This window comes from Myxocyprinus asiaticus, chromosome 42, assembly GCF_019703515.2.
Source record: "Myxocyprinus asiaticus isolate MX2 ecotype Aquarium Trade chromosome 42, UBuf_Myxa_2, whole genome shotgun sequence".
NCBI lineage: Eukaryota > Metazoa > Chordata > Actinopteri > Cypriniformes > Catostomidae > Myxocyprinus > Myxocyprinus asiaticus.
Window position 1 is genome coordinate 4,588,967 of NC_059385.1, and position 25,105 is coordinate 4,614,071.

The 25,105-nt window shown below is 38.9% G+C and overlaps 3 protein-coding genes across 4 annotated transcripts in view; 1 reads left to right on the top strand and 2 right to left on the bottom strand.

Annotated features, from left to right (window-relative positions):
* The first annotated feature begins 1,759 nt into the window (after positions 1 to 1,759).
* Positions 1,760 to 9,939, top strand: LOC127432632 (RING finger protein 122-like). Its single transcript, XM_051683948.1, has 6 exons — positions 1,760 to 2,093; positions 2,649 to 2,796; positions 3,887 to 3,932; positions 5,389 to 5,430; positions 5,517 to 5,599; positions 5,776 to 9,939. Exons 2-6 carry the CDS (start codon positions 2,687 to 2,689, stop codon positions 5,888 to 5,890), a joined length of 396 nt encoding a protein of 131 aa, XP_051539908.1. The 5' UTR covers positions 1,760 to 2,093; positions 2,649 to 2,686; the 3' UTR covers positions 5,891 to 9,939.
* On the bottom strand, positions 9,729 to 16,756 carry LOC127432630 (peptidyl-prolyl cis-trans isomerase-like). Its single transcript, XM_051683944.1, has 5 exons — positions 16,510 to 16,756; positions 12,421 to 12,451; positions 12,228 to 12,316; positions 10,328 to 10,500; positions 9,729 to 10,056 (listed from the first exon to the last, which is right to left on the bottom strand). The coding sequence occupies exons 1-5, from the start codon at positions 16,576 to 16,578 to the stop codon at positions 9,924 to 9,926; spliced, it is 495 nt and encodes a 164-aa protein (XP_051539904.1). The 5' UTR covers positions 16,579 to 16,756; the 3' UTR covers positions 9,729 to 9,923.
* Positions 16,757 to 17,259: 503 nt separating this feature from the next.
* Positions 17,260 to 25,105, bottom strand: part of LOC127432569 (zinc finger MIZ domain-containing protein 2-like) — a 66,352-nt gene continuing 58,506 nt past the window's right edge. For both annotated transcript variants that reach the window (XM_051683811.1, XM_051683810.1), the window contains 7 exons: positions 24,894 to 25,051; positions 24,730 to 24,797; positions 21,999 to 22,067; positions 21,590 to 21,834; positions 21,277 to 21,446; positions 19,890 to 20,114; positions 17,260 to 19,574 (listed from right to left, as the gene is read on the bottom strand). In XM_051683811.1, coding sequence (XP_051539771.1) covers positions 19,467 to 19,574; positions 19,890 to 20,114; positions 21,277 to 21,446; positions 21,590 to 21,834; positions 21,999 to 22,067; positions 24,730 to 24,797; positions 24,894 to 25,051 — 1,043 coding nt within the window. In that variant the 3' untranslated portion in view covers positions 17,260 to 19,466. The remainder of the gene's footprint in view (positions 19,575 to 19,889; positions 20,115 to 21,276; positions 21,447 to 21,589; positions 21,835 to 21,998; positions 22,068 to 24,729; positions 24,798 to 24,893; positions 25,052 to 25,105) is intronic.

Here is a 25,105-nt window from a genome sequence, read left to right on the forward strand (position 1 = left end):
TTTATGCCCTTTTGTAAAAAAACAAACAAAAATATTTTATGCAAGATATAGAAGAAAACCAAGGGTTACCAAAAACATCACATAAGTGTTATTTGAAGAATATTGTTAGCTTGACTGGTCACTCTTCTGTTCTTAATAAACACACCAGACATCAGTAAATATTCAGACATTTGGTATTTATTTAATACAGCATGCATTTGTTTGCAGGAGCAATCTTACATGAATCTTCAGTGCGTTCTCTCTGGATAAAATGTACAAACACTGGAATTCTGCTTCATGCAAGACTTGTTAGCAGGGTGTGAACAAATAACCACCTGAGTCAGCAAAACAACTGGTCAGGATACAATGGCACAAAAGCCACTGACCCAGCTTTCCAGACCTGGGAATGTTTCTATCTAAACATGCCCTTCATTTTCAAATTGCTTAATTTTAATGATTTAGTCAATCTGATAAATGCAGGAACTGTGAGCATGTCAAAAAAAAAGAAAAAAAAAAAAAGAAAAAAAGTATACTCTGTAATATATTCTCTTTTAAATCATTATTTAACTACTTAAATCTTGAAAGCTTGAATTGTATAACACTGAAAATAAACTAGACAGACAGACAGACAGACAGACAGATAGATAGATTCAAAATAAAACAGTAGACAGACAGACAGACAGACAAGCAGGCAGGCAGATAGATTTAAAATAAAACAGCAGACAGACAGAAAGATAGATAGATAGACAGACAGGCAGGCAGACAGACAAGCAGATAGATAGATTCAAAATAAAACAGCAGACAGACAGACAGATAGATACAAAATAAAACAGCAGACAGATAGATGGACAGACAGACAGATAGATTCAAAATAAAACAGCAGACAGACAGACAGACAGACAGACAGATAGATAGATAGACAGTCAGACAGACAGGCAGGCAGATAGATTTAAAATAAAACAGCAGACAGACAGACAGATAAATAGATAGATAGACAGACAGGCAGGCAGACAGACAGGCAGATAGATAGATTCAAAATAAAACAGCAGACAGACAGACAAACAGACAGATAGATAGGCAGATAGATAGACAGACAGATAGATAGATTCAAAATAAAACAGCAGACAGACAGAGAGACAGACAGACAGACAGATAGATAGATAGATACAAAATGAAACAGCAGACAGACAGACAGGCAGATAGGCAGATAGATAGATAGACAGACAGACAGATAGATAGATTCAAAATAAAACAGCAAACAGACCGAGACAGACAGACAGACAGACAGATAGATAGATAGATACAAAATGAAACAGCAGACAGACAGACAGGCAGATAGGCAGATAGATAGATAGATAGACAGACAGACAGATAGATAGATTCAAAATAAAACAGCAAACAGACCGAGAGACAGACAGACAGACAGACAGATAGATAGATAGATTCGAAATGAAACAGCAGACAGACAGACAGGCAGATAGGCAGATAGATAGACAGACAGATAGATAGATTCATTCAAAATAAAACAGCAGACAGAGAGACAGACAGCAGACAGATAGACAGACAGACAGACAGGCAGGCAGACAGATTCAAAATAAAACAGCAGACAGACAGACAGACAGACAGATAGATAGATAGATAGATTTACTGTTAGATTGTGATAATTTTGTCAAATAAAATGCTTTGATTAAAGGGGTGTTTACTTGTTTTTGTGAATCATTGTATTCATGATGTATCTGATATAGTCGGCTCCACCCCTTGACATGTGGGCGGAGCTTATTGCATCCTCTCATGCTCTTTAAGAATAATAGAATATTTTGATTGTCTGTCTGCGGTCCGTTACATCATTTGATCTCCATGATCAAGACGGGATTTCATCTACATTTTACTTTAACACAGTCGGTGATTTGAAGTCATTGAAAGGTTGTGCCTCGAGTGATATTCTTGTTACAAGAAGTAAAACACCTTTTAGTGTTATCAGCGACTCATTACTGCAACAAACACGTTGAAGAAACGTTTCGGGGGGAAACGAGACAAAAGCTCAATAACAAATATCGCACCTGATTATGAAGAATAAACACTGACGTGAAGACATCAAAGACACGTTGATAATGGTGAGATTCATTTATAGTTACATCTCATTTTATCGTGTTCCGTTTTGATCTTTCAGCTGTCTAATTAAGTTTCTTTTTTGTTAATTAGTTATTATTATAATAATTTTGGCTAAGCAGTAAGGTACATAGCTCTATAATGTCGTGAAAGAGCGTTTCTAAGTATCAGTTAAAGTTATCCCTAATAGACATCACCCAGACGTCTATTTAATGTGTGTTTACATCTGGAAGACATATTTCTGACGTAGTTTGCTCATCTGCAATACTGGATGTCACTAAGACAAACAGCAAGTGTCTCTGAGACGTTTATGATTAACAGTGTTTGTAAATCTGATCCTTTTAAGATGTTTAGCAGATGTTAATGAGAATGCGATGCTTTCCAGATGAAAAGATCTCAAACAGACACCTCAGAGATTTACTTGGGCTATCTGGGACTGAACTTGACTCAGTGTTGCCTTGAGTTTGTTATTAACATTTGTTTTCTGAATCTAGGCTTACCTCATAAAATAATCACTTTAATCATCAATATATGTGATTGGTTTCTTGTGTCTCTTTCAGGGCACCTGTATTTTGAGATGATTTCTATTTAAATCACTATGCCTCCAGTGACCTCTCAAGAACTGCCACTGAACATATATGTCGTCATCTTCGGCACCGGGGTACTTGTGTTCATCTTAAGTCTCATATTCTGCTGCTTCTTTATAAGGTAAGTGTGAATGTCTTATTAAATTGATTAACTGAGTGATGTGATCATGTTATTAGCAGTATAACAGAACAGTCATTTGAATCAGCATGAGGGTGATTAAATGCCAAGCCGTTGATCGTCCCAATCACAACTAATAAAACCTCTGACAGACTGACGGGCGCAAAGCAAAGAGGACTTCCTCTGGCCTCATGCACTTCTTTACTCAAACAATTCAGGTCTAGATTTTATCTCTGCGCATTTGTTCACAATGCTATTTTTGACCAAAGGCTTTGGCTAATGTAATCTCAAACGCAGAGTGCTACAAACCCACCCTTGCCACGGTTTTATTTAGAAACATACTACACAGCACAGCCATTGTCTAACTGTGTGATATAAAGATGTGTATGTTTTAAAGGAGATGCCAGTCATGTGGATGCAAAGATGATATGTGTAATCTATAATAAGTTGCTATTGAGAGCTTTTTTTTTTTAAACAGACCACTTACTGCAATGGCAACCCTCCCCGAAAAATAGATAAAGCCTACAACCAGTGTTATAGTTGTCCATGGGTCTAACCATTGGGCTAATAATCAAATAGTAGGGTATTAAGATCAAATAATGTTCATCATAGACAAAAGAAGTGTAAGATATGACACTGAAAGATGATTATTAGTGGCTCTTGGTGAAGTAAGCATCACTATTACAATTGCTTATTCTTAGGGTTAAGGATTTAAACACAAACCCGTAACCCCAAATATTAAATTTGGGTCATAACTCGTCCCACACAGTTTGTGCTACAGACTTGAATGATAAAATGGAAAAAAGGAAGGAAAAAACATGATAAAATAAAAAAATTGAAAGAGACCAAATCACTATAGAGCCAGTAAGCAACCACCAGTAACACCCTAGCAACCACATAGCAACATGCTAAAAAAACCACTCAAAACTCCTTGGCAACGACCTGGCAGCCACCCAAGCATTGTGGCAGCAACTCTTGCGCTCACATTTTTTTTAAAGAAAATGTAAAAATCTTCTACAGACTACTATTTGGAACATTTTATCCACATTACTCACAATGTTGTTTTTGATTTGTTGCGGTTTTCACTTTGCAGTAAACTGAGACATCAGGCTCGGAATGAGAGAGCTGGTTACATGATGGTATGCATGTTTATGTCAGTAACAAGAGATTGTTGCATGAATATGTGTTATGTATCTTATTCTTAAGGCTCAAACATACTCAACGCAAGTATGTGAAAGTAGACGCTTCTAGCTATGCACGTTTTTGCATTCCAAATCAAACAATGCAAGTACGGTTTGCAATCTCAGCGTTGCCACAAGGGGCACTATAGCAGAAATTAGTGTGAACTGTCCGCTTCTAAAGTGTTTTATATTTCAAGTTAACTACTGTAATGGCGGAGCAACATTTTCAAGAAAATATTGCTGAGCAAGTAATGTAAAGCCTGTGTACAGCTCTGGAAAAATTTAAGAGACCACTGCAAAATGATCAGTTTCTCTGGATTTACTATTTATAGGTATGTGTTTGAGTAAAATGAACATTTTTGTTTTATTCTATAAACTACTGACAACATTTCTCCCAAATTCCAAATAAAAATATTGTAATTTACAGCATTTGCAGAAAATGACAACTGGTCAAAAAAGACACAGTGTTTTCAGACCTCGAATAATGCAAAAAAAAAAAAAGTTCATGTTCACTTTTTAAACAACACAATAGTAATGTTTTAACTTCTGAAGAGTTCAGAAATCAATATTTGGTGGAATAACCCTGATTTTCAATCACAGCTTTCACGAGTCTTGGCATGCTCTCTACCAGTCTTTCACATTGCTGTTGGGTGATTTTATGCCACTCCTGGTGCAACAATTCAAGCAGCTCGTCTTTGTTTGATGGCTTGTGGCCATCAGTCTTCCTCTAGATCACATTTCAGAGGTTTTCAATGGGGTTCAGGTCTGGAGATTGGGCTGGCCATGACAGGGTCTTGATCCGGTGGTCCTCCATCCACACCTTGATTGACCTTACTGTGTGGCATGGAGCATTGTCCTGCTGGAAAGAACAATCTTCAGAGTTGGGGAACATTGTCAGAGCAAGTTTTCTTTCAGGATAACCTTGTATGTGGCTTGATTAATGTGTCCTTCACAAAGACGAATCTGCCCTATTCTAGCCTCGCTGAAGCACCCCCAAATCATCACCAATCCTCCACTTGGTCGTATAATGGTTAGACGGAGACCGGAAGAGGCTTTCAAGCCACAGTATCTCACACCCACTGTGAAATTTGGTGGAGGATCGGTGATGATCTGAAACACATACCTATAAATAGTAAATCCAGATAAACTGATAACTTTGCAGTGGTCTTTTAATTTTTTCCAGAGCTGTATTTATAGCAGCACACCTGAATAATAACAAATCCTGTTTAATTGTACAGACTTTTGAAGGTAACTCTATTGCCACCTTGAGTTCCGAGGCTTGTTACGCCACGTTCAACCGAACTGCGCGCTGGTAATGAGTTGGCCAAGTGCTCGTATCTGTGTACACGTACTTGCGTAAAGAATGTTTCTGGCCTTATAACCCAGAAAATCCTAATGTATGTTTACATTACAGGTTGTATTCAAAGATGAAACAACACAGTTACATGGGCATGGGGTAAACATTTTTAGAGCATTTGGAAGAATTTTATATATTTATTTTTTAAAACAATGCACTGATTTTTCTCTTAAACATTCTTTCAGCTAACATGTGCCGTTTGCTTAGAGGATTTCAGGATAAAAGACGAGCTTGGGGTGTTGCCATGCCAACATGCATTCCACAAAAGGTAATTCCCCCATCATCATGCTAACACCATTGAAGAGAAGTCCATTCAGCATTATATGCATTTAGAACACTGTCCAGTTGTGCTTTGTTACAGATTTTTGTAAATGTAACAGGCTATTAGGTTACCTGGTATATGTTTCGATGGTCAAAATGTAACATACTTACTGTGTTCTGCAGGTGTCTGGTGAAGTGGCTTGAAGTGAGATGTGCTTGTCCTATGTGTAACATTCCCATCAGTGCCACTCTGGGTCAAACACAGAGTCCCAGAAACCTGCTAGATGAATTGCTTTAAGTTTTCTATTTGCCAAAACACCTCTTTCAATTAAGTTCTCATATGGTGGACATTATTTCCAAAAAATCTTGTACAAGCCAAACAAATGGCTTCTATTTGAAAGCAGTATTGTTGTAAAAGATTATGTTTGCAGGGTTTTGTATGTCTGGTTTAAAATCAGAATGTTTACATAAAATTTTGTGAGTCACTTTGGTGTTTAGCCTTTAAAAGTTATTAGTCTATTAAAGTGGGCTGGGTTTGACAGGTCAGACCTGTCACCAAATGTCAGTGAATCTCCCTAATGAATATTCATTATTTGCACATTGCATAGGTTTAGTTGTTACTTGACCTTATCAGATTAAACCAATCTAATTGATTTAATCCTGAATTAATCTACAACTATGCTATTTGAAAACAGGTTGACTGGGGGAATAAAACAGAGATCCCATTAAAGGAACTGTTGACCCAAAAGTTAAAATTGATGTGTATGACTTTCTTCTGCAGAACACAATTTATGATTTTAAAAGAATATTTCAGCTCTGTAGGTCCTGACAATGCAAGTAAATGGTGACCAAATCTTAAGATCCAAAAAGCACATAAAGGCAGCATAAAAGTAATCCATACAACTCCAGTGATTTAATCCATGTCTTCAGAAGCAATCCAATTGGTTTTAGGTGAGAACAGACAAAAATAGAATTTTTCACTGTACATCTTGCCATTGCAGTCTCTTGGCACAATCATTATTTCATGCTCGATTACACTTCCTAGTGCTTGATGCATGCGCAGAGCGCTAGATGGTGATGGGAGGTTTAATCGAGCTTTAAATTATGATCACCAAGGAGACTGTTGAGTTCAAGATTTACAGTTAAGTTTATTTTGTGTCTGTTTTCACCCCAAACCGATTGGATCGCTTCAGAAGACGTTGATTAACCCACTGAAGCCATACAGATTACTTTTATAATGCCTTTATGTCCTTTTTTTTTTAGCTTTAAAGTTTTGGTCACCTTTCACTTGCATTATGAGGATCTAGAGAGCAGAGATATTTATTTTAAAAATCTTTGTTAGTGTTCTGCAGAAGGAAGGAAGGAAGTCATGCACATCTGGGATGGCATGAGGGTGAATAAATGATGAGAATTACATTTTGGCCGAACTATTCCTGTAATTCACGATTCTTTTGGTGGTGTTCATAATAACATACTTTTTACCATTTCTGCAGTATATACAGTGCATTCAGAAAGTATTCAGACCCCTTCATTTTTTCAAATTTTGTTATGTTGCAGCCTTATGCTAAAATGCTTTAATTTTTTTTTCACATCAATTTACACTCCATACCCCATAATGACAAAGCAAAAAACAGATTTTTGATAACTTATGATAAACTATATTCAGTTTAATAAACTGAAATACCACACTGACAAGTATTTAGACTCTTATTTGAAGCACCATTGGCAGCGATTACAAGTCTTTTTGGGTATGATGCGACAAGCTTTGCATACCTACATTTGGGGATTTTCTGCAGATCCTCTCAATCTCTGTCAGGTTGGAAGGGGACTGTCAGTGGACAGCCATTTTCAGGTCTCTCCAGAGATGTTCGATTGGGTTCAAGTCTGGGCTCTGGTTGGGCCACTCAAGGACATTCACAGAGTTGTCCCTAAGCCACTGTTGCGTTGTTTTGGCTGTGTGCTTAGGGTCAATGTCCTGTTGGAAGGTGAATCTTCGGCCCGGTCTGAGGTCCTGAGCACTCTGGACCAGGTTTTCATTAAGGATATCTCTGTATTTTGCTGCGTTCGGCTTTCCTTCAACCCTGACCAGTCCCCCAGTCCCTGCCGCTGAAAAACATCCCCACAGCATGATGCTGCCACCACCATGCTTCACTGTTGGGATGGTTTTGCGCAGGTGATGAGCGGTGCCTGGTTTCCTCCAGACATGACGCTTGGAATTGAGGCCAAACAGTTCAGTCTTGTTTCTTACATTCTGAGAGTCCTTTAGGTGCTTTTTTTGCAAATTCCAAGCAGGTTTTCATGTGTCTTGAACGGCAGACAGGCTTCCATCCGGCCACTCCGCCATAAAACCCAGATCTGTGGAGTGTTGCAGTGATGGTTGTCTTTCTGCAAGTTCTCCAGTCTCCACACATGATCTCTGGAGCTCAACCAGAGTGACCATCAGGTTCTTGGTCACCTCTCTTACCAAGGCCCTTCTCCCCCGATTGCTCAGTTTGGCCGGACGACCAGCATTAGGAAGAGTCCTGGTTGTTCCAGTCTTCTTCCATTTAAGAATTATGGAGGTCACTGTGCTCTTGAGAACCTTCATTACAGCCATTTTTTTTTGTTTTTTTTTGGTAGACTTCCCCAGATCTGTGCCTCGACACAATCCGGTCTCTGAGCTCTGCAGGCAGTCCCTTTAACCTCATGGCTTGTTGTTTGCTCTGATATGCATTTTCAGCTGTGAGACCTTATATAGACAGGTGCCTTTCCAAATCATGTCAAATCAATAGAATTTGCCACAGGTGTACTCCAATCAAAGTGTAGAAACATCTCAAATATGATCAAGAGAAATGGGATGCACCTGAGCTAAATTTCAAATGTCACAGCAAAGGGTTTGAATACTTATGTCAATGAGATATTTCAGTTTTTCTTTAATAAATTTGCAAAGTTACCAAAAATCTGGTTTTTGCTTTGTCATTATGGGGTGTGGAGTGTAGATTGATGTGAAAAAAATAAAATAAAAAGCATTTTAGCATAACATTGAGTCCAAACCAGACATGACGCCATGACAAGCGATAAAAGGTATCTTTTCCATGTTAATCAGAGTTTTTGTCCTAACCAGCCATGACACACAGCAGGTGACAGGGCTTTCTATTTTGAAATGGTTTCTATTTCTGCAATGTCACGCCGACCAGCGCAGTCAACAGATGGGTTTAAAATTCTTCTTATTGCATTATATTAAAGTCAGCATCTCACTAGCTGGTTCACAACAACTTGAGTTTGGCCGAAGGTGTCACACGCCAACCGAATGTTGTGCTTGAGGTCTCCCTCTCTGAGACCTGCCAGCTCATTCTGACTTTCACTCTGTCATGGTGAGATTGGTGACAACAACAGGAGTACCACGTGAATATTAACAATCATACAGACTGAATTAAGGATGCAATTCATAATGTAACTTTCCCTGTGTATTGGTATGATTGTGCATTTATCCCCTCTGGGCTTGCTGTAGAAGGCGTTACAGAGCTTATGTAAGAAAAGGAGTTAATTGCATTCAATTAACAGACTGTTGTATCTGTAATTGCTCCATTTTCTACATTTCGTCAATTATTCTCATTAGAGTGTATTATCGCGCTGTCGCGTCGCGCCTGGTGTGGACAGACAAATTGTTTGTCGCTGGAATCTTATCGTGTCGTGTCTGGTTAGGACAAGGTGTAAGCCTGCAGCATAACAAATGTGAAAAATGAAGGGGCCTGAATACTTCTGAATGCACTGTAGTATACATACCACATACAGTATATGAATTGTCTGTCTTTATGCACAGAATAGCCTTCTAGGTTTGACAAAAAGATCAGTATGCAGCACAGCACATCTTCTTTTCCTACTTGATCAGACTGCAAAAAAAAAAAAAAAAAAAAAAAGTAGCATTAAGATTTTAGTAAACTATCCTAAAATGACAGTAAAGGGCACAACCTGCTGGTCATTAGGAAGAATTGCAGCAGCACGCTGCCATTTTGGAACCAAATCAGACTTTAATGGCCTCTTTGTGAAAGATTTATAGGTTACAAAAACACAAGAGCACAATAATAAATGAAAACCTAAATATTTCTTTAACAAGTAAGCTGAGCTGTCCTTTCTAAGGTGAAGGAATACAAAAATTTAATGAAAGGAATCTTAATCCATCTTTAATCCATGTTTTAACAAATTAAGAGTCCAGAGGACTGTCATCAGAATACATAAAACAGGACCATGGCACATGGAAGCATATCATTCAGGATAGGAATGGCAATAAAAAAAGCAATCTCTCTAGTAAGGAATGTGCATGACTGGAGGAGGGGAAGTGATAGCAAGAATTATAGTTGGCCACAATCAGCAATCAGGATCTTTGCAGAGCAATCGCCACTCCTGCTGCCTTTGCCCTCGATGGCGTCGACCACGTCCAATCCTTGTACGACTTTGCCGAACACAACGTGTTTGCCATCAAGCCTGTTCATGGAGATAAGGAACTTTGTTATACATATGAAAGCTGTACAAAAACTGCATAAATTATTGTTTTCAAACAAGTTTCTGCTTCGGATACTCAAACAGTGTTTACACTTTTCTGGGGAAATCAACCTACAAATGGCTTGTTTAGAATAGTCTCTGTATATTAAGATGGGATAGCTTTGGACATTTTTTGATATTTCCAGAAATGTACACTGACTTCACTTTTGTTGTCCCTTCACATTATTCAAGTGTAAGTCACAAAGCCTTTTACCAAGCAGTATCAGCAGTACAGATGAAGAACTGAGAGCCGTTGGTGTTGGGTCCAGCGTTGGCCATGGAGAGGGTCCCCTTCCCTCCATGCTTCAGGATGAAGTTCTCATCTGCAAACTTGTTGCCATAGATGGACTTTCCACCAGTTCCATTGTGGTTGGTGAAGTCACCACCCTGCATTACAAGAGCAAGGAAACATTGTGTAAAGTTTTGAATCCTTGTATTGCATGGGCTGGTCCAGTGATTGTTGATCACCCAAAAGTCAACACGAAACTGCATTAGCAATCCATTTTATGTCTGTAATGTGACATTTCCAAGCGAAACACGTTGTTCTATGAGAAAGAAGTAGAGTGGGTGTTGAATTCTAGACATGTGTCATAACAAAATTGAAGATTGTGGCATATTTTATAAATTAGTATTTTTAAAGCAGAGGTTTTGTTTTGAATTTTTTTAGAAGTGGAACTAGCATTAAAAGGATAGTTCACTCAAAAACTAAAATTCCTTCTTCATTTCCTCACCCTCATGCCATCCCAAATGTGTATAACCATCTTTCTTCTGCAGAACACAAATGAAGATTTTAAGAATATTATAGCTCTGTAGGTCCATACAGTGCAAGCGAATGGTGACCAGAATTTGAAGCTCCAAAAAAAAATAAAAATAAAAAAGCACGTAAAGGCAGCGTAAAAGTAATCCATTCGACTCCAGTGGTTAAAACCAAGTCTTCTGAAGCAACATAAGTGTGGGTGAGAAACAGGTTAATGTTTCAATTCTTTTTTTACTATAAATTCTCCTTCCTGCCCAGTAGATGGCGATATGCATGAAGAATGCAAATCGCCAAAAACAAAAGATGTGGAAGTGAAAGGGGAGATTTATAGTAAAACAGGACTTAAATATTGATGTTTCTCACTCACACCTATCATATCGCTTCAGAAGACATGGATTAAACCACTGGAGTCGTATGTATTACTTTTATGCTGCCTTTATGTGATTTTTGGAACTTCAAGTTCTGGTCACCATTCACTTGCATTGTATGGACCTACAGAGCTGAGATACTCTTCTCAAAATCTACATTTGTGTTCTACAGAAGAAAGTATATAGAATTTTCATTTTTTGGGTGAATTATCCTTTTAAATTTGCAGATTATAAAATGACCGGTTAAAATTTTCAGATCAAGAAGAAATTAAAAAAAATCAAAAAGACAAAATCACCCAAATTCAGATCTCAGAAATTCATATTTTAAACAAACTAGGCCAAAGATCAAGCTTCCGTGTTCCACAGGTAAAAGTTATTAGAATAGTTAATAGAAATAGAATTCTCTGGCACAGTCCAATGTAGTATAGGACAGTACTGAGTTACTGAGCCAATGTTAATTTATAAATATTGTTTATTGTTAATTCATAATTCACTTACTAATGTTATAAGTATAAAAGGAATTAACATTGGCCAAGATTAATAAATGCTGTAAAAGTTGTTAATTGTGGTCCATGTTAACATCAAACTGTGAATGAGAATTATAATTTGAATATATTCACCTCTTTAAAAAATAAAATCTCCCTCCTAAAACACAAATTTGTAAAATATACCACATATCTTTAATTTTGTTAACCGTCACATGTCAAGAATTCAAATGAACAAAATTCTGATCCAAAAACTTAAGTCATTGTTCTAGCACCATACATCTGTATTGCTGGAGGGGAGGGGTTGAAAAATCATAGAGCCTGGTGATATCAGCCGAAAAGGAAAGTAGTTGAGGCGATGCATATAATTTCGTTTTGATTAAAGGTTACAAAAACACAGATAAATCATTCAAAACAAGACAAGGATCATGTATTATAGGTAAAAGGTGTCAATTTTGGTTTCAAGTTGACTTGAAAGGGGAGAATAATCTTTACAGAGCTTACCTGGCACATGAATTTTGGAATGACACGGTGGAAGCCGGACCCCTTGTAGCCAAAACCTTTCTCTCCAGTGCACAGAGCACGGAAGTTCTCTGTTTAGATAGAGCCATTAATTAGGCCTAATGCAAGAGAGGAGTCTCCACATTTGTTTTTATAGGAAAAACAAATTAAATCAGATTGACAAGAAAATGCTTACCAGCAGTCTTGGGTACAACGTCAGCTCTCAGCTATTTCAACCGAAGGGGGAAAAAACATGAAATAGGAATCAAGCAGATGCCCAAGCTTATAATAAGTTAATAAAAACTGACGTGTTAATTCAGTACAATTTATTAAATAAAAAAATAACGCAATCAATCAATTTCCCTGGACCATAATATGGAATATTTCTATCATCCGAGCAATTCAAGCTTGAAGTACCACCTATTTTCTGCAGGGGGCAGTGAGCAAAACTCCAATAACAAACCAAACTCAGGCTTGCTTGACAGCGACAGCACAAGATAAGAAAGCGTTCCTGCATTCAAACACAGCTAGACAGAGCACAATTCCAAACACTGGGATCTCGAGACGTATTTTGCCAAGTTTCAAACTACGTTAAACTTGACACAGTGACCTAAAAAGGCTGTTTACGATGTGACGCAACCAAAATGAGACATTAGAAAAGCATCTGTCTGATGCATGTGTACACTGACGCTTCCTTTGAAAAGCCCTTATAATAAGTCCATCTCGGACAGATTGACAAATTCAATTGCAAAATGGATTGCCGAGGACTGTAGGCCAATGAAAGGATTATGTTTAAAAGGTGCACGTAGTAATTTTTCCCCATTTAAAAAAAGTTACTAAAAGACATTAATTGTAATTTTGAAACATATGTATAAAATCATGAGCACTCACATGAGATGAGGACTCTAGTCATATCAGTAACCTTATAAAAGCTTTTTTATACTACATGGGGCAGGGGCGTACTCATGGGGGCTGCCATTTTAAAATCACATGACCAGCTGAATATTACTGGCTTAATCTCAGTAACCATCTTGTTATTGGACACTTTCACCCTTGGATTAAATTAATCATGGCTGATTGTGAATAGTGAATTTCTACAATAGCATCTGTAACTGAAAACGACTGATTTTGAATGATGCTGCATCTAAGCCGCTAGGTGTGCAAGTTCAAGTTGACAAGCAAAAAGTTACTGAGGGTGCTTCTTATTTCCTAAATTGTGCTTCCTCGCTCCTCTGTCTTTGAGCCCGTGACCCAGAAACCGATCAAAGTCGGCCATCACGAAGAACATATCAGTTCTTTAAATGCACCACGAGGCGGCGAGAATCGAGGACAGAGGAAGCTTACAGAGGACGCTTGAGCGAGGAAACATCGGAGCATCATATGCGGAAGACTTTTTGGTCGAAGCGCCTGATGCACGCATAAATTCTCCTCCCCTTGCACATCTGACATAACAGTTTTAATTCATGTTTACCTTTGCGGTTTGAATAAACCATAATGGTCACATACTTTAACTGTGCATCTTGAATTATTAGGTTTCATCAAAAAAAGCTCAAAAGCGTCTGCCGCGGCTCTGATATGTGGACCGTTTAAATGACACTGTGTTGCACACTGTTATTGTAGTAACAAGATGGCACGCAACAACAAAATGAACCGTGACTGGACGTTAACATGTCTCAGTCACTTCACATGCAAGCAGGCGATTCTCAGCACCCTCAAGAAACAAATCGGCTGATGCCGATAATTCAGAATATCGGCCGATTTATCGGCCTCTGCGATATATCGGTTGACCACTACTAGTGACAGACAGATATATCTGCCAGACCTATTAACCGGCCCATTTAAGATTAGTAGAGCCAACTCTATAAACTTACCCAGCTTTGTCAGTGTACATTTTCGTTTTTCAACAATTTTAAGTTAATTGTGTGTAGTGATATACCGATATCGCCCAAGTCGATACTTGCCAATTCTGAGATCATCATTAGCCGATAACTATGCCCGATTAACAGCAATGGTAGTTCCCCTTGATTCAGCTCCAACATCTACCAACACCTTTGCAAACTAATAAAACAGTGTTTTGATATGTTTTATTGAATTTTGAATAATAGTTTAACTAAAATTAACTTGTGCAATGTTTGTGCATCTCATTTGCGATCATTAATTTGTTTAATAGCCTATAAAAATCAAAATACTCTTGATTATGGACGACTTAAAACATCATTAAAGCATTATTCCAGGTTCAATACAAGTTAAGCTTGATCAACAGCATTTGTGGCAGAATTTTGATACAAAAAAAAAAAAAAAATAGGACTTTTCTTAATAAAATAAAAATAAAGTTAGTGAGGGACTTATATTTGGAAGTGAATGGGGCCAATGTTTGTAGGGTTTAAAAAGGCAGAAATGAAGCTTATAATTTTATAAAATCACTAACATTACTTCGGTTAAAACTCCTGCATTATTTGAGCTGGAAAGTTGTTTAAAACGTTTTTACAGTCGATTTACAACGTTTTGTCGTCATGCCAACGAAGTTGCAAAATTGGAAATAACTTTACATAGCAAAGGTTAAGCAATTTTATCACGCATATCGTTTTAGTTTAGTGGCTATACGTCTAAAACAGCGTGTATTTTAACATTTACGGATTGGCCCCACTCACTCCCCATTGTAAGTGCCTCACTGTCACCCAGATTTGTACTCTTCTTTTTAAAAGGAGGAATGAGACAAAATGAATTTTTGCGGTAATCAATATTATGACACCAGTGTTGAGTAAGTTACTCTAAAGAAGTAATTACTAACTACTAATTACATCTTCTACAGTGTAATTAGATTACTGTATTAATTACTCTTTCTGAAAAGTAACTGCATTACTAATTACTTTCTAAAACCCTTATCAACCTCAACCAGATGAAAAATACAAGGATAGACATGAAATGATGTTCTTTTAATCCTTTCAAATAAATCCTATAAAATTAATCATTTATTCATGAACTGGCCAAAGAATTTAAGGGGGCAGCGTTAAATTAGAAAACATTTTAACATTAGATGTAACATTTCTATAAAAGTATTGTTCTATAGTCTATACAGTATTTAACGCAATTACATCGGATCTAATTAAATTACTTAGAGTAATCCCTTAATTTTATCAATGAAAAAAAGAAATTTAATTACAGTAATTAATTACTTAGTAATGCACCCAACACTGTATGACACAAATGCTGTCAAATAAGCTTAACTTGTTGTGACCATTTCTTAAAAGTATGTAAATTACATAAAGTACATATAGGCATTCTCTCTATATATTCATATCACATTAATAAAAAAATTACAGTAAAATCCCTGCCAGTATTTTTCCACTGTGCGTGCATTACTACATGTACCTGCACTATCAAGCAGTTTGCGCAACATAAATTCAGGCATTTTGCCACTTTTACAAAAGGAGAATTTTCCTACAGACCCCAATGGATTCTCAAATGCTAAAAAACATTTCAGTAACAGAGCAGTTTAGTTTCGGCTATTGAGACGTTCATAGTCAACGTGGGCATGTTACATTTCTACGAGTTCCGCATTTCTCCGTTAATCGACACGCACGAGGGAAACGGTCGATACTGCAGCGTCAGGTCATAGACACTGGAAAGATGTTGCTTTCCACGCCCTAAAATGTACTTTAGGGTACATTTAGCTTTCTACAGCACCTGTAAAAGATTTGATCAAACAAGCGCGTGCATATCATACATTTTAATAAGTCTGCACGGGCACGGATGAGTTATTTTATTAACTATGAGAGCGCTGAGCTACATCAAACATGAAATGGGTACGACATTCTGATAAGTTTTGATGTGCATCTAAACTCCAGTTTACACCCCTCCCTTCCCTTTTCGAAATGGCATCTTGTGATGTGAAAAAAAAAAAAAAAAAATTTGATGGCGAAAATGGCGTCAGCGTAAGAGGAAAAAAGTGTGCAGCTAAACACACTAAAACTCAGCCATGTGTCATGATCAGCCATCTCCTGTCAATGGCACAACACAGCGAGCTCTGTTATAAAGACTGACAGACAGCGGCTGTCCATGTCACAACCGGCAACATTGTAACACCTGAGCATTGTTTAAATGTCAAAAACTGTCACAGTGTTGCATTCACCTAATTCAGCATTTAGTGATGCAGGTGACACTTGCTTCAGTCAGACTGCATATAGTGGAGAATTTTATGAGGATTTCAATAAATGTAAAAATTATTTAAATCACACAAACATTTACTTGGAAAGCAGCGTGATACAATCACTTTCTGACCTACCTCGATAACAATCCTCCCCGCATTCTTCCCATCGATGGTGATGTCAAAATAAACTTTGGGATTGGCCATGATGAAAAAAAAAAAAAAAGTTTTTATTTAATTATTTATTTTTATTATTATTATTTGTGTTATCACAACCAGTCACCGAATGATTCCAAAATGCCGCAGCTCACCGGGAAGCAGCATATGCGCGAAAACGGGATATATACAAGCGAAGCAGAATACGAGCAGCTGACTGACGCGCGTGTTATCCAATTAGAGGCGGCGGAGATGAATAAATTACCACCGGGTTCTGAAGCCTCCTCAGAGCTGCAGAGTACTGAGGGAGCGCGTTTGATTGACACCCTGATTGGCCCATTGGAGCAGGTAGAAATGGCGTCACTGCATCTCAGCCAATGGGCAACGAGGAAATGAGGTGGGCGGTCCCTCGGAGCTCCAGCGATGCTTTGACGCACGTCATGGCATGAGGGCGGTGGCCAGACTAAATTCGCCATTATTGCACAAAACTTTGTGACGGATAAATAATGTTATCTGGGTGAAGTTTAAGATTTGTAAAATATTTTCAAAACGGTGCAAATCCAAACTAGATTTAAACGTGTGATAAAGGGATTCGAGTGACAAAACAACTTATTTTATTTTCCTCAGAACGCCCGTCTGTCCGTGGCCACGCCCCTCGAGCAGTTTTCCCGCGTTTCGACAATGCGGACGCTGGTGGTGCTGTTATCTCCAAATAAAACCAATGAAACGCAATGGGGCTTAAGTCTTTACTTACAAAACATAATGGAAATATCTCACATCTTTAGAAAAACAAATCGATTTCAATTGTACATGTTTAATTCAATTGATAGAACTCAATGATCCACCAACACATGACAGTTAAACATCTTTTTTTTTTTTTTTAACAGTTTGATCAACAAGTGAATGTGACATGATGCTGGTCTCAAGAGTTTCTCATGATCATGGTCACAGATTTTGACGGTGAATTCATTTTCTTTTTCTCTTTCTAACAAATTCATAAACTCTGCTAATTAACACAGTAGAGAGAGAGAGAGAGAGAGAGAGAGAGAGAGAGAGAGAGAGAGAGATAGAGATAGAGATGCATACAGGCCCATCAATTATCTTTATAATTATAACAATTAATATATAATCAAAGATAAAATTGTATGATACACAAATGACTTCAAACAAACAAAAAACAAAACAAAAACAAAAGCACATCCGACGACTCTTGATGCTCCCTGTATTGTTATTATACAAACAGCACTTCGCTTAGAGTGCTCGAAGAGCGATGATAAATAATAAAATGACAAGACATATAACAACAGTAGACTCATCTCCCCTCCGCAGTTTCTCTGCCGAGAAAACAGGTGTTGAATGGAAAACGGGGGGAACGAAGAGCATATCTGACACAAGCTCTTGTCATAGTGTTTAAAATGTTCTTTTTTTTTTTCTCCATATAATGGGGTTAAAAGAAAGTTCACATCTGCAACAATAATAATACTATATCTGTACATATTTCACATGAATCCCAATGTTTTCACTCTCAATTATGAGTGCAGGTTTAAACATGAGTCCATTTCGCATTGTGAAAACAGCTAGCAACTTGCTAACTACCCACCCACCCAGATTTGTCCAGGCAAAACACAAATCTCACTGTGGGAAGGTTTTTGTCCAAAAACACCCTTGTTTAGACCTCTTGTGTGCATTTGTGTGTGTGTTTATAACCGGTCTACAAGGTGCTACTGGGCTGCTTGTGCTCTGTCGGGTTTCAAAGCTCTACGCGGACACATTTTCGTGACAAAAACTCATTTCCTACCATTTAACAGCCCTCTCACTTGCATATTTAAGGGCAACTGAAATGCATCTACAAGTGAGGGTGTGGTTCGCACCAAAATTGATCAGGCATACTAGTCCTTTCTTGTAATGTTTTCGTAGAAATCCACAGTCCATGTGGCCTTAAATCCACAGGGGAGGAAGACAGTTTTTTTTAAAAAGAACTTTGAGAGGGGAAAAATAACAAGGACACAACAAAACAGACAAGATTTTGAGAGCAGGGAGTGGCATAAAATTTGTGGGTGTTACATAAAATGACTGATTCACTGCCTTCACCATTTTTGTATGCAGCTGTAGGCAAATCTGGTATGTGCATCTAACTGACCGCCTCTTGGCGAGGTAAAAAAGGAAATGTGATAGTGCACTTTAATGCTACTGTTTAAAGTCTGACTTATTGTGATTGCTTCGGTTATCATGTTTGAAAAGGCGACACTTAAAGTGTCCTGCAAGTAACACACTTTTTAATATCAAATGATTGGTGGTTAAAAACCATCACATGGAGCTCGCTTTCTGGTCATCTTTGGGCAAAAAAAAAAAAAAGTGTTCCTGTTAAGAAAATTAGGTTTAAACTCTCAAGGTAAGCCGCATTTGTGATTTACAGCATACCTTAGCAAGTTTAACCTGTTTGTCAAATGTATTTCGTTCAAGTTCACAAAAGTGAGACACTTTGGTTTCCCCCATGTTGTTTTTGATCCGCCCTAGAATTAATTCCTTATCTAATTCAGATTTAAAACAGGACCTGCAATGAGAAACAAACAATACCGGGACCCCGTCCCACCCGCCCCCACATAATGCAATTTACACCACATGAGTCAGATGTGAGTTGAGGCGTCTTTCTACAAATGATTTGAGAGAAAGGAACTCTTTCGAACTGAAATTCACAAAATCTTGACAGAGTTCAGATAAGCAGACAAACAGCAACACTGTCACAGGAAAAAAAAAGGATCTTTGTTGCACCTTCCCATGAGTCACTGCATTCCAGTCTCAGGAGGAAACAGTGCAAAGATGCAATCGGATATCTGTTACACTTCCCAAACCTCCCCAAGGCGAGCCGAGAGTATGCAGGATTAGGGAGATTGTCTGTTGGACGGCTGCTATAGGCTGACGGATGAGTGGGATGGGGCTCAGTTGCTCTCGAACAGGGAGAGCAGGTCATCGTTGCTGTTGTTGGGGAGGTCGGGCGGTCCTAAGTAGGAGAGTAACTCATCAGGGTTTGTCAGCTCAGGGAGAAGCTGGAAAAAAAAAAGGATTTGGAATGTGAAATTTGGAAGTCAGAATTCAGAAGGGGTGACACTGGCGTGTACTCAAAACTAACATCACATGAAACACTTTAATAAATAACGGTTAATAAACCGTTGGCCAGGAAAAAAAACTTTAAGTTGAAAGTGGGTGTAGGCTACAGAGCATAATACTGCAGGAGCAGTTTTAAACTCGCCGGACCGGGTTGGTAAAATCAGTCCTGTACAAACCTCTAATTCAGCGTGTTATCATCATGAGAGAAAGTCCTGATTGTTTTGATCTGGAACAGATGATTCATTGTGACTTACATCAAGGGCAGGCTCTGGAACGTCTCCGGGCCCCCCAGGGCTGCCCAGCCCAAAGCTGTCTGTGTGCAGCCGGGGATTCTGAGAGGAGTTTCGGGAGTGCATGGGTCCACCAGGGCCACCCATGTTTGAGTTTCCATGGAGAGCTTGATGCTGCGGTTGCTGCTGCGGATGTTGCTGCTGTTGGAGGGGATTGTGGGAAGGGTCCATGCGACTAGAGTGGGGAATCTTTTTTGAAGAGAGAAAGTGTAAAAAAAAAGAAATAAAGATGGTCAGGAATATATTGAGCAGTGCTTGGAGTGACTCGTCTTTGACTCGTGACACTTGGTGGGAAATTCAGCAGCAGCGACTGACAGACAGAGACACTGGGCCACTGTGTCACCTACAGAGCCTTTTGAATAACTCTTACATGCAACAACATACAGGGAAGACAGAATCCAACATGCCGCAAAATCACATTTGGGTATACATGATGCAGGCTCATTTATGCACAATAACTGCAGCAAACCTACAGCACTAATTCAAATGGCTAGTTTACAGTAAATAAGCTGTGTATAAATTCATTAGATGGGACTTTTTTTAAAGGCTTTTTTTGCCCATTTTATAGAAAGGAGGACATTATGGGGATGCCACATAAGCACCATTGCTCAACATGTTGCGTATGTGCTAACCGCTAGGCCACAGCTATGATCTGATTTGTTAATTATGAACATCTTTTGCAATTTTTATTTGAAAATTTTAGCTAATTCCACAGTTTCACCAGACATGCTAGATGTCTACGGACGGACAGATAGAATAATAGATAAAACAATAGACAGAATGGTATATAGTGACAGACGGAAGGATAGATAGACAGACAGAATGATGGATGGATAGAACTATACAATAGATAGACCGAAAGACAGACAGACAGAAAGATGGATGGATGGATAGATAGATGGAAAGAATGATGGATGAATGGATGGATGGAACGAATGAACGAACAAACCATAGATAGACCGAAAGATAGACAGACAGAAAGATGGATGAATGGATGGATAGACAGACAGATAGATGGATAGAACAACAGATAGATAGGCTGATGGATGGACCAATGGATGGATAGATAGATGGATGGATGGATGGAACGTACGTACAAATGAATGATAGAATGATGGAATGATAGATAGATAGACAGACAGACAGATGGATGGATGAATGGATGGAACGTACCTACAAATTAATGATAGAATGATAGAATGATGGAATAATAGATAGACAGACAGATGGATGAATGGATGGAACATACATACAAATGATAAGACAGATAGACAGACAGACAAAGATAGATAGATAGAACAAATGTATCTATCTATCTATCAAAAGATATTGTAATGACCAGAAAACCCACCTGTCCAGACATTGGATGTCCCACAGGTTTTTCCGGGGTGAGGAGTCCACTAGGCAGGTCAGACTGGTAAGAGAGAGGGGGCGGCCCGGAAGCAAACTCCCCCAGGTTGGGGGTGCCCGGGGCATTGGGAAAGTCCGAAAAGCCTGGCTGGTTAGAGTATCCTGAGCCACCTGAGACATGGAACAACAACATAATGTTCAACACACATTTCAACCTGTCATATATAACATGACTACAAAATAGGGCACTCTAAAATGAAGCATAATGCTTTTGTGGTCCCTATGAGACCTTAAAAATGAGATGTGACACCCACCTTGGCTGGGATAATCAGGTGTGCTGCTGCTGCCACCCTGCGGTAGAGACTGGTAGGGCGAGGAGGTCGGTCCCAGGGCTGCAATCATCTCCATGACGCTGGGCAAGATCATGTGACTAGGGCTCAGGGTGCGACAGCGTTTCAGGGCAGGACCGTCTGGGTCCTCTTTAATGTGCAGGTCTGGTTTCACCGGGACTGGCTTCCAGCTGCACACCGGATCAATGGTGATCTCCTCATAGTCCGAACTAAGTTAGAGATGTATAGAGCAAAGATCTTGATGAACCAAATGCTACATCCCAAGACATGGTTTTGACATTACTGAAATAAAGCCAGGCCCACATTGCAGATTGGAACTAGGAATTTCAGTCAGCTCATGACATTTTTGCCAATTTACCGAAAAGAAACTTACTTTTGGATGTAAATAAGAATTCCCAACATGTACTGGTCCACTTCTAGCCCCTCCAAAAGAGCCGTCTTACTGCAAAATACAAAGGATAAAAGTAATTAAACTTCGGAAAGGGTGTGCCGAAGTGACTCCAGCCAGGTCAACCAAATTGGCCCGGTTGCTAGGGAGGGTAGAGTCACATGGGGTAACCTCCACGTGGTCGCTATAATGTGGTTTGTTCTCGGTGGGGCGCGTGGTGAGTTGTGCGTGGTTGCCGCGGTGGATGGCGTGAAGCCTCCACATGCGCTATGTCTCCGTGGCAATGTGCTCAACAAGCCATGTGATAAGATGCATGGGTTGACAGTCTCGGACATGGAGGCAAATGGGATTAGTCCTCTGCCACCCGGACTGAGGCGAATCACTACGTGACCACGAGGACTTAAAAAGCACATTGGGATTTAGGCATTCCAAATTGGGAGAAAAAACAACAACAAAAAAAAAAAACACTTCGGAAAGTTTGTGAATTTGTCTTTCAAAATACACAACACCATTCATGAAGGGTAAAGTCAAATAGATAGGAGGAACTAAGTGTCAATAGACCAGTTAAACACTAAGTAGAAAGACAAGTTCTTTTAATCGTTCAAACATGCCGATATTCTCAAAATGACCAAATATCGGACAATAACTGTGCCTGATTGGCTGATTAACAAATCTTGTCTTTCTACTTAGTGTCAGTTCCAAAATTTAGCAACAGCCCTGTCAATGGATTGTGCACATTCTCTGTATTAAGTGTTTATTTGAATTCATAAATTTTGTATGCATCTTATTTGCTACAATTAAATTATATTATACATGGGCGTTTCTTCAACTTCGGGCCTTTTCCAGTCCCAGGGGTTAATTTTTTTCAAAATGGGTAGATTTTAACTTTTTTCTTTTATATATATTAGGGTCTCTATAAACCTGACTTGGAAACTTTTTACTGTGTCATAGTCATTTATTTCTGGTACTTTTTTAAATGCCTTGTACAGTTGAAGTCAGAGGTTTACATACACCATAGCCAAATACATTTAAACTCAGTTTTTCACAATTCCTGAGATTTAATCTTAGAAAACATTTCCTGTCTTAGGTCAGTTAGGATCACTACTTTATTTTAAGAATGTGAAATGTCAGAATAATAGTAGAGAGAATGATTTATTTCAGCTTTTATTTCTTTCATCACATTCCCAGCGGGTCAGAAGTTTACGTACACTTTGTTAATATTTGGTAGCATTGCCTTTAAATTGTTTAACTTGGGTCAAACGTTTTGGGTAGCCTTCCACAAGCTTCTCACAATAAGTTGCTGGAAGTTTGGCCCATTCCTCCAGACAGAACTGGTGTAACTGAGTCAGGTTTGTAGGCCTCCTTGCTCGCACATGCTTTTTCAGTTCTGCCCACAGATTTTCAGATTGAGGTCAGGGCTTTGTGATGGCCACTCCAATACCTTGACTACGTTGTCCTTAAGCCATTTTGCCACAACTTTGGAGGTATGCTTGGGGTCACCGTCCATTTGGAAGACCCATTTGCGACCGAGCTTTAACTTCATGGCTGAAGTCTTGAGATGTGGCTTCAATATATCCACATAATTTTCCTTCCTCATGATTCCATCTATTTTGTGAAGTGCACCAGTCCCTCCAGCAGCAAAGCACCCCCGCAACATGATGCTGTCACCCCCATGCTTCACAGTTGGGATGGTGTTCTTCGGCTTGCAAGCCTCACCCTTTTTCCTCCAAACATAACAATGGTCATTATGGCCAAACAGTTCAATTTTTGTTTCATCAGACCAGAGGACATTTCCCCAAAAAGTAAGATCTTTCTCCCCATGTGCACTTGCAAACTGTAGTCTGGCTTTTTCATGGCGGTTTTGGAGCAGTGGCTTCTTCCTTGCCGAGCAGCCTTTCAGGTTATGTCGATATAGGACTCGTTTTACTGTGGATTTAGATACTTGTCTACCTGTTTCCTCCAGCATCTTCACAAGGTCCTTTGCTGTTGTTCTGGGATTGGTTTGCACTTTTCGCGCCAAACTATGTTCATCTCTAGGAGACATAATGTGTCTTCTTCCTGAGTGGTATGATGGCTGTGTGGTCCCATGGTGTTTATACTTGCTAACTATTGTTTGTACAGATGAACGTGGTAACTTCAGGCATTTGGAAATTGCTCCCAAGCATGAACCAGACTTGTGGAGGTCCACAATTCTTTTCTGAGATCTTGGCTGATTTCTTTTGATTTTCTCATGATGTCAAGCAAAGAGGCACTGAGTTTGAAGGTTATGCAAAAGTGTGAAAATATTATTTATTTGTGTGTATTTTGGACACAACAAATGTTAGCTATAAAATCAGCCTCAGCAAGTCAAAGGAGTCAGGCCATTTTTTCCAAAAACCTTAATAATATAATTTTCATCACAGTATTCTATTAAACACAATACAGAATTTGAAATGTGCTGTGGTGGGAATTTTCTTAACTTTCAGAAAAAATGACATTTATCTCCTTTGATGCATGTATATACACTGTTGGGTATTGATATCAGACAAATAAAAATTAAAAAATATAGAGAATGTGAAAAATATTTCAAAAAGCTTTTACTTTCTAGAAGTTCACAGTAATAAAAGAGCCCAAATTTGAAGAAACACCCACATATTATTATATCGGCCATTGGCCACCCTTTTCTCTAGATACCAGTATCAGCCATTTAAAAAAATGGTCAAAGTAAGGTTCTTACTTGCACACAGGACACCGCCAAGTTCCTCTCTCACAGTTGAGCTGCAGGTAGGACTCCAGGTCAAAGCACTGCGCAAGGACACGAGGCATCAGAGATGGTGATAATCAAGAAAACGTGGTGTATGCTGTGATAGAAATCCCATTTAAGTTAACAAGCATCCCCACCTGTATGTGTCTGCAGTCGTGGCCCCTGGCAGGGAGCTGAATGCGCCGGAAGGTGATTGGACACTTGAGCGACACCTTGATGGCCGTCTGCTCCACGCCGTCCTCGCCGTTAAGACCGGGAGTTCCGGGGATGGTGCCGCTACTGAAGTTCCTCTTAACTAAGGAAAAAGAAAGGAAAAAGTTGTCATGGAGATGACCCAACCAATGAGTAC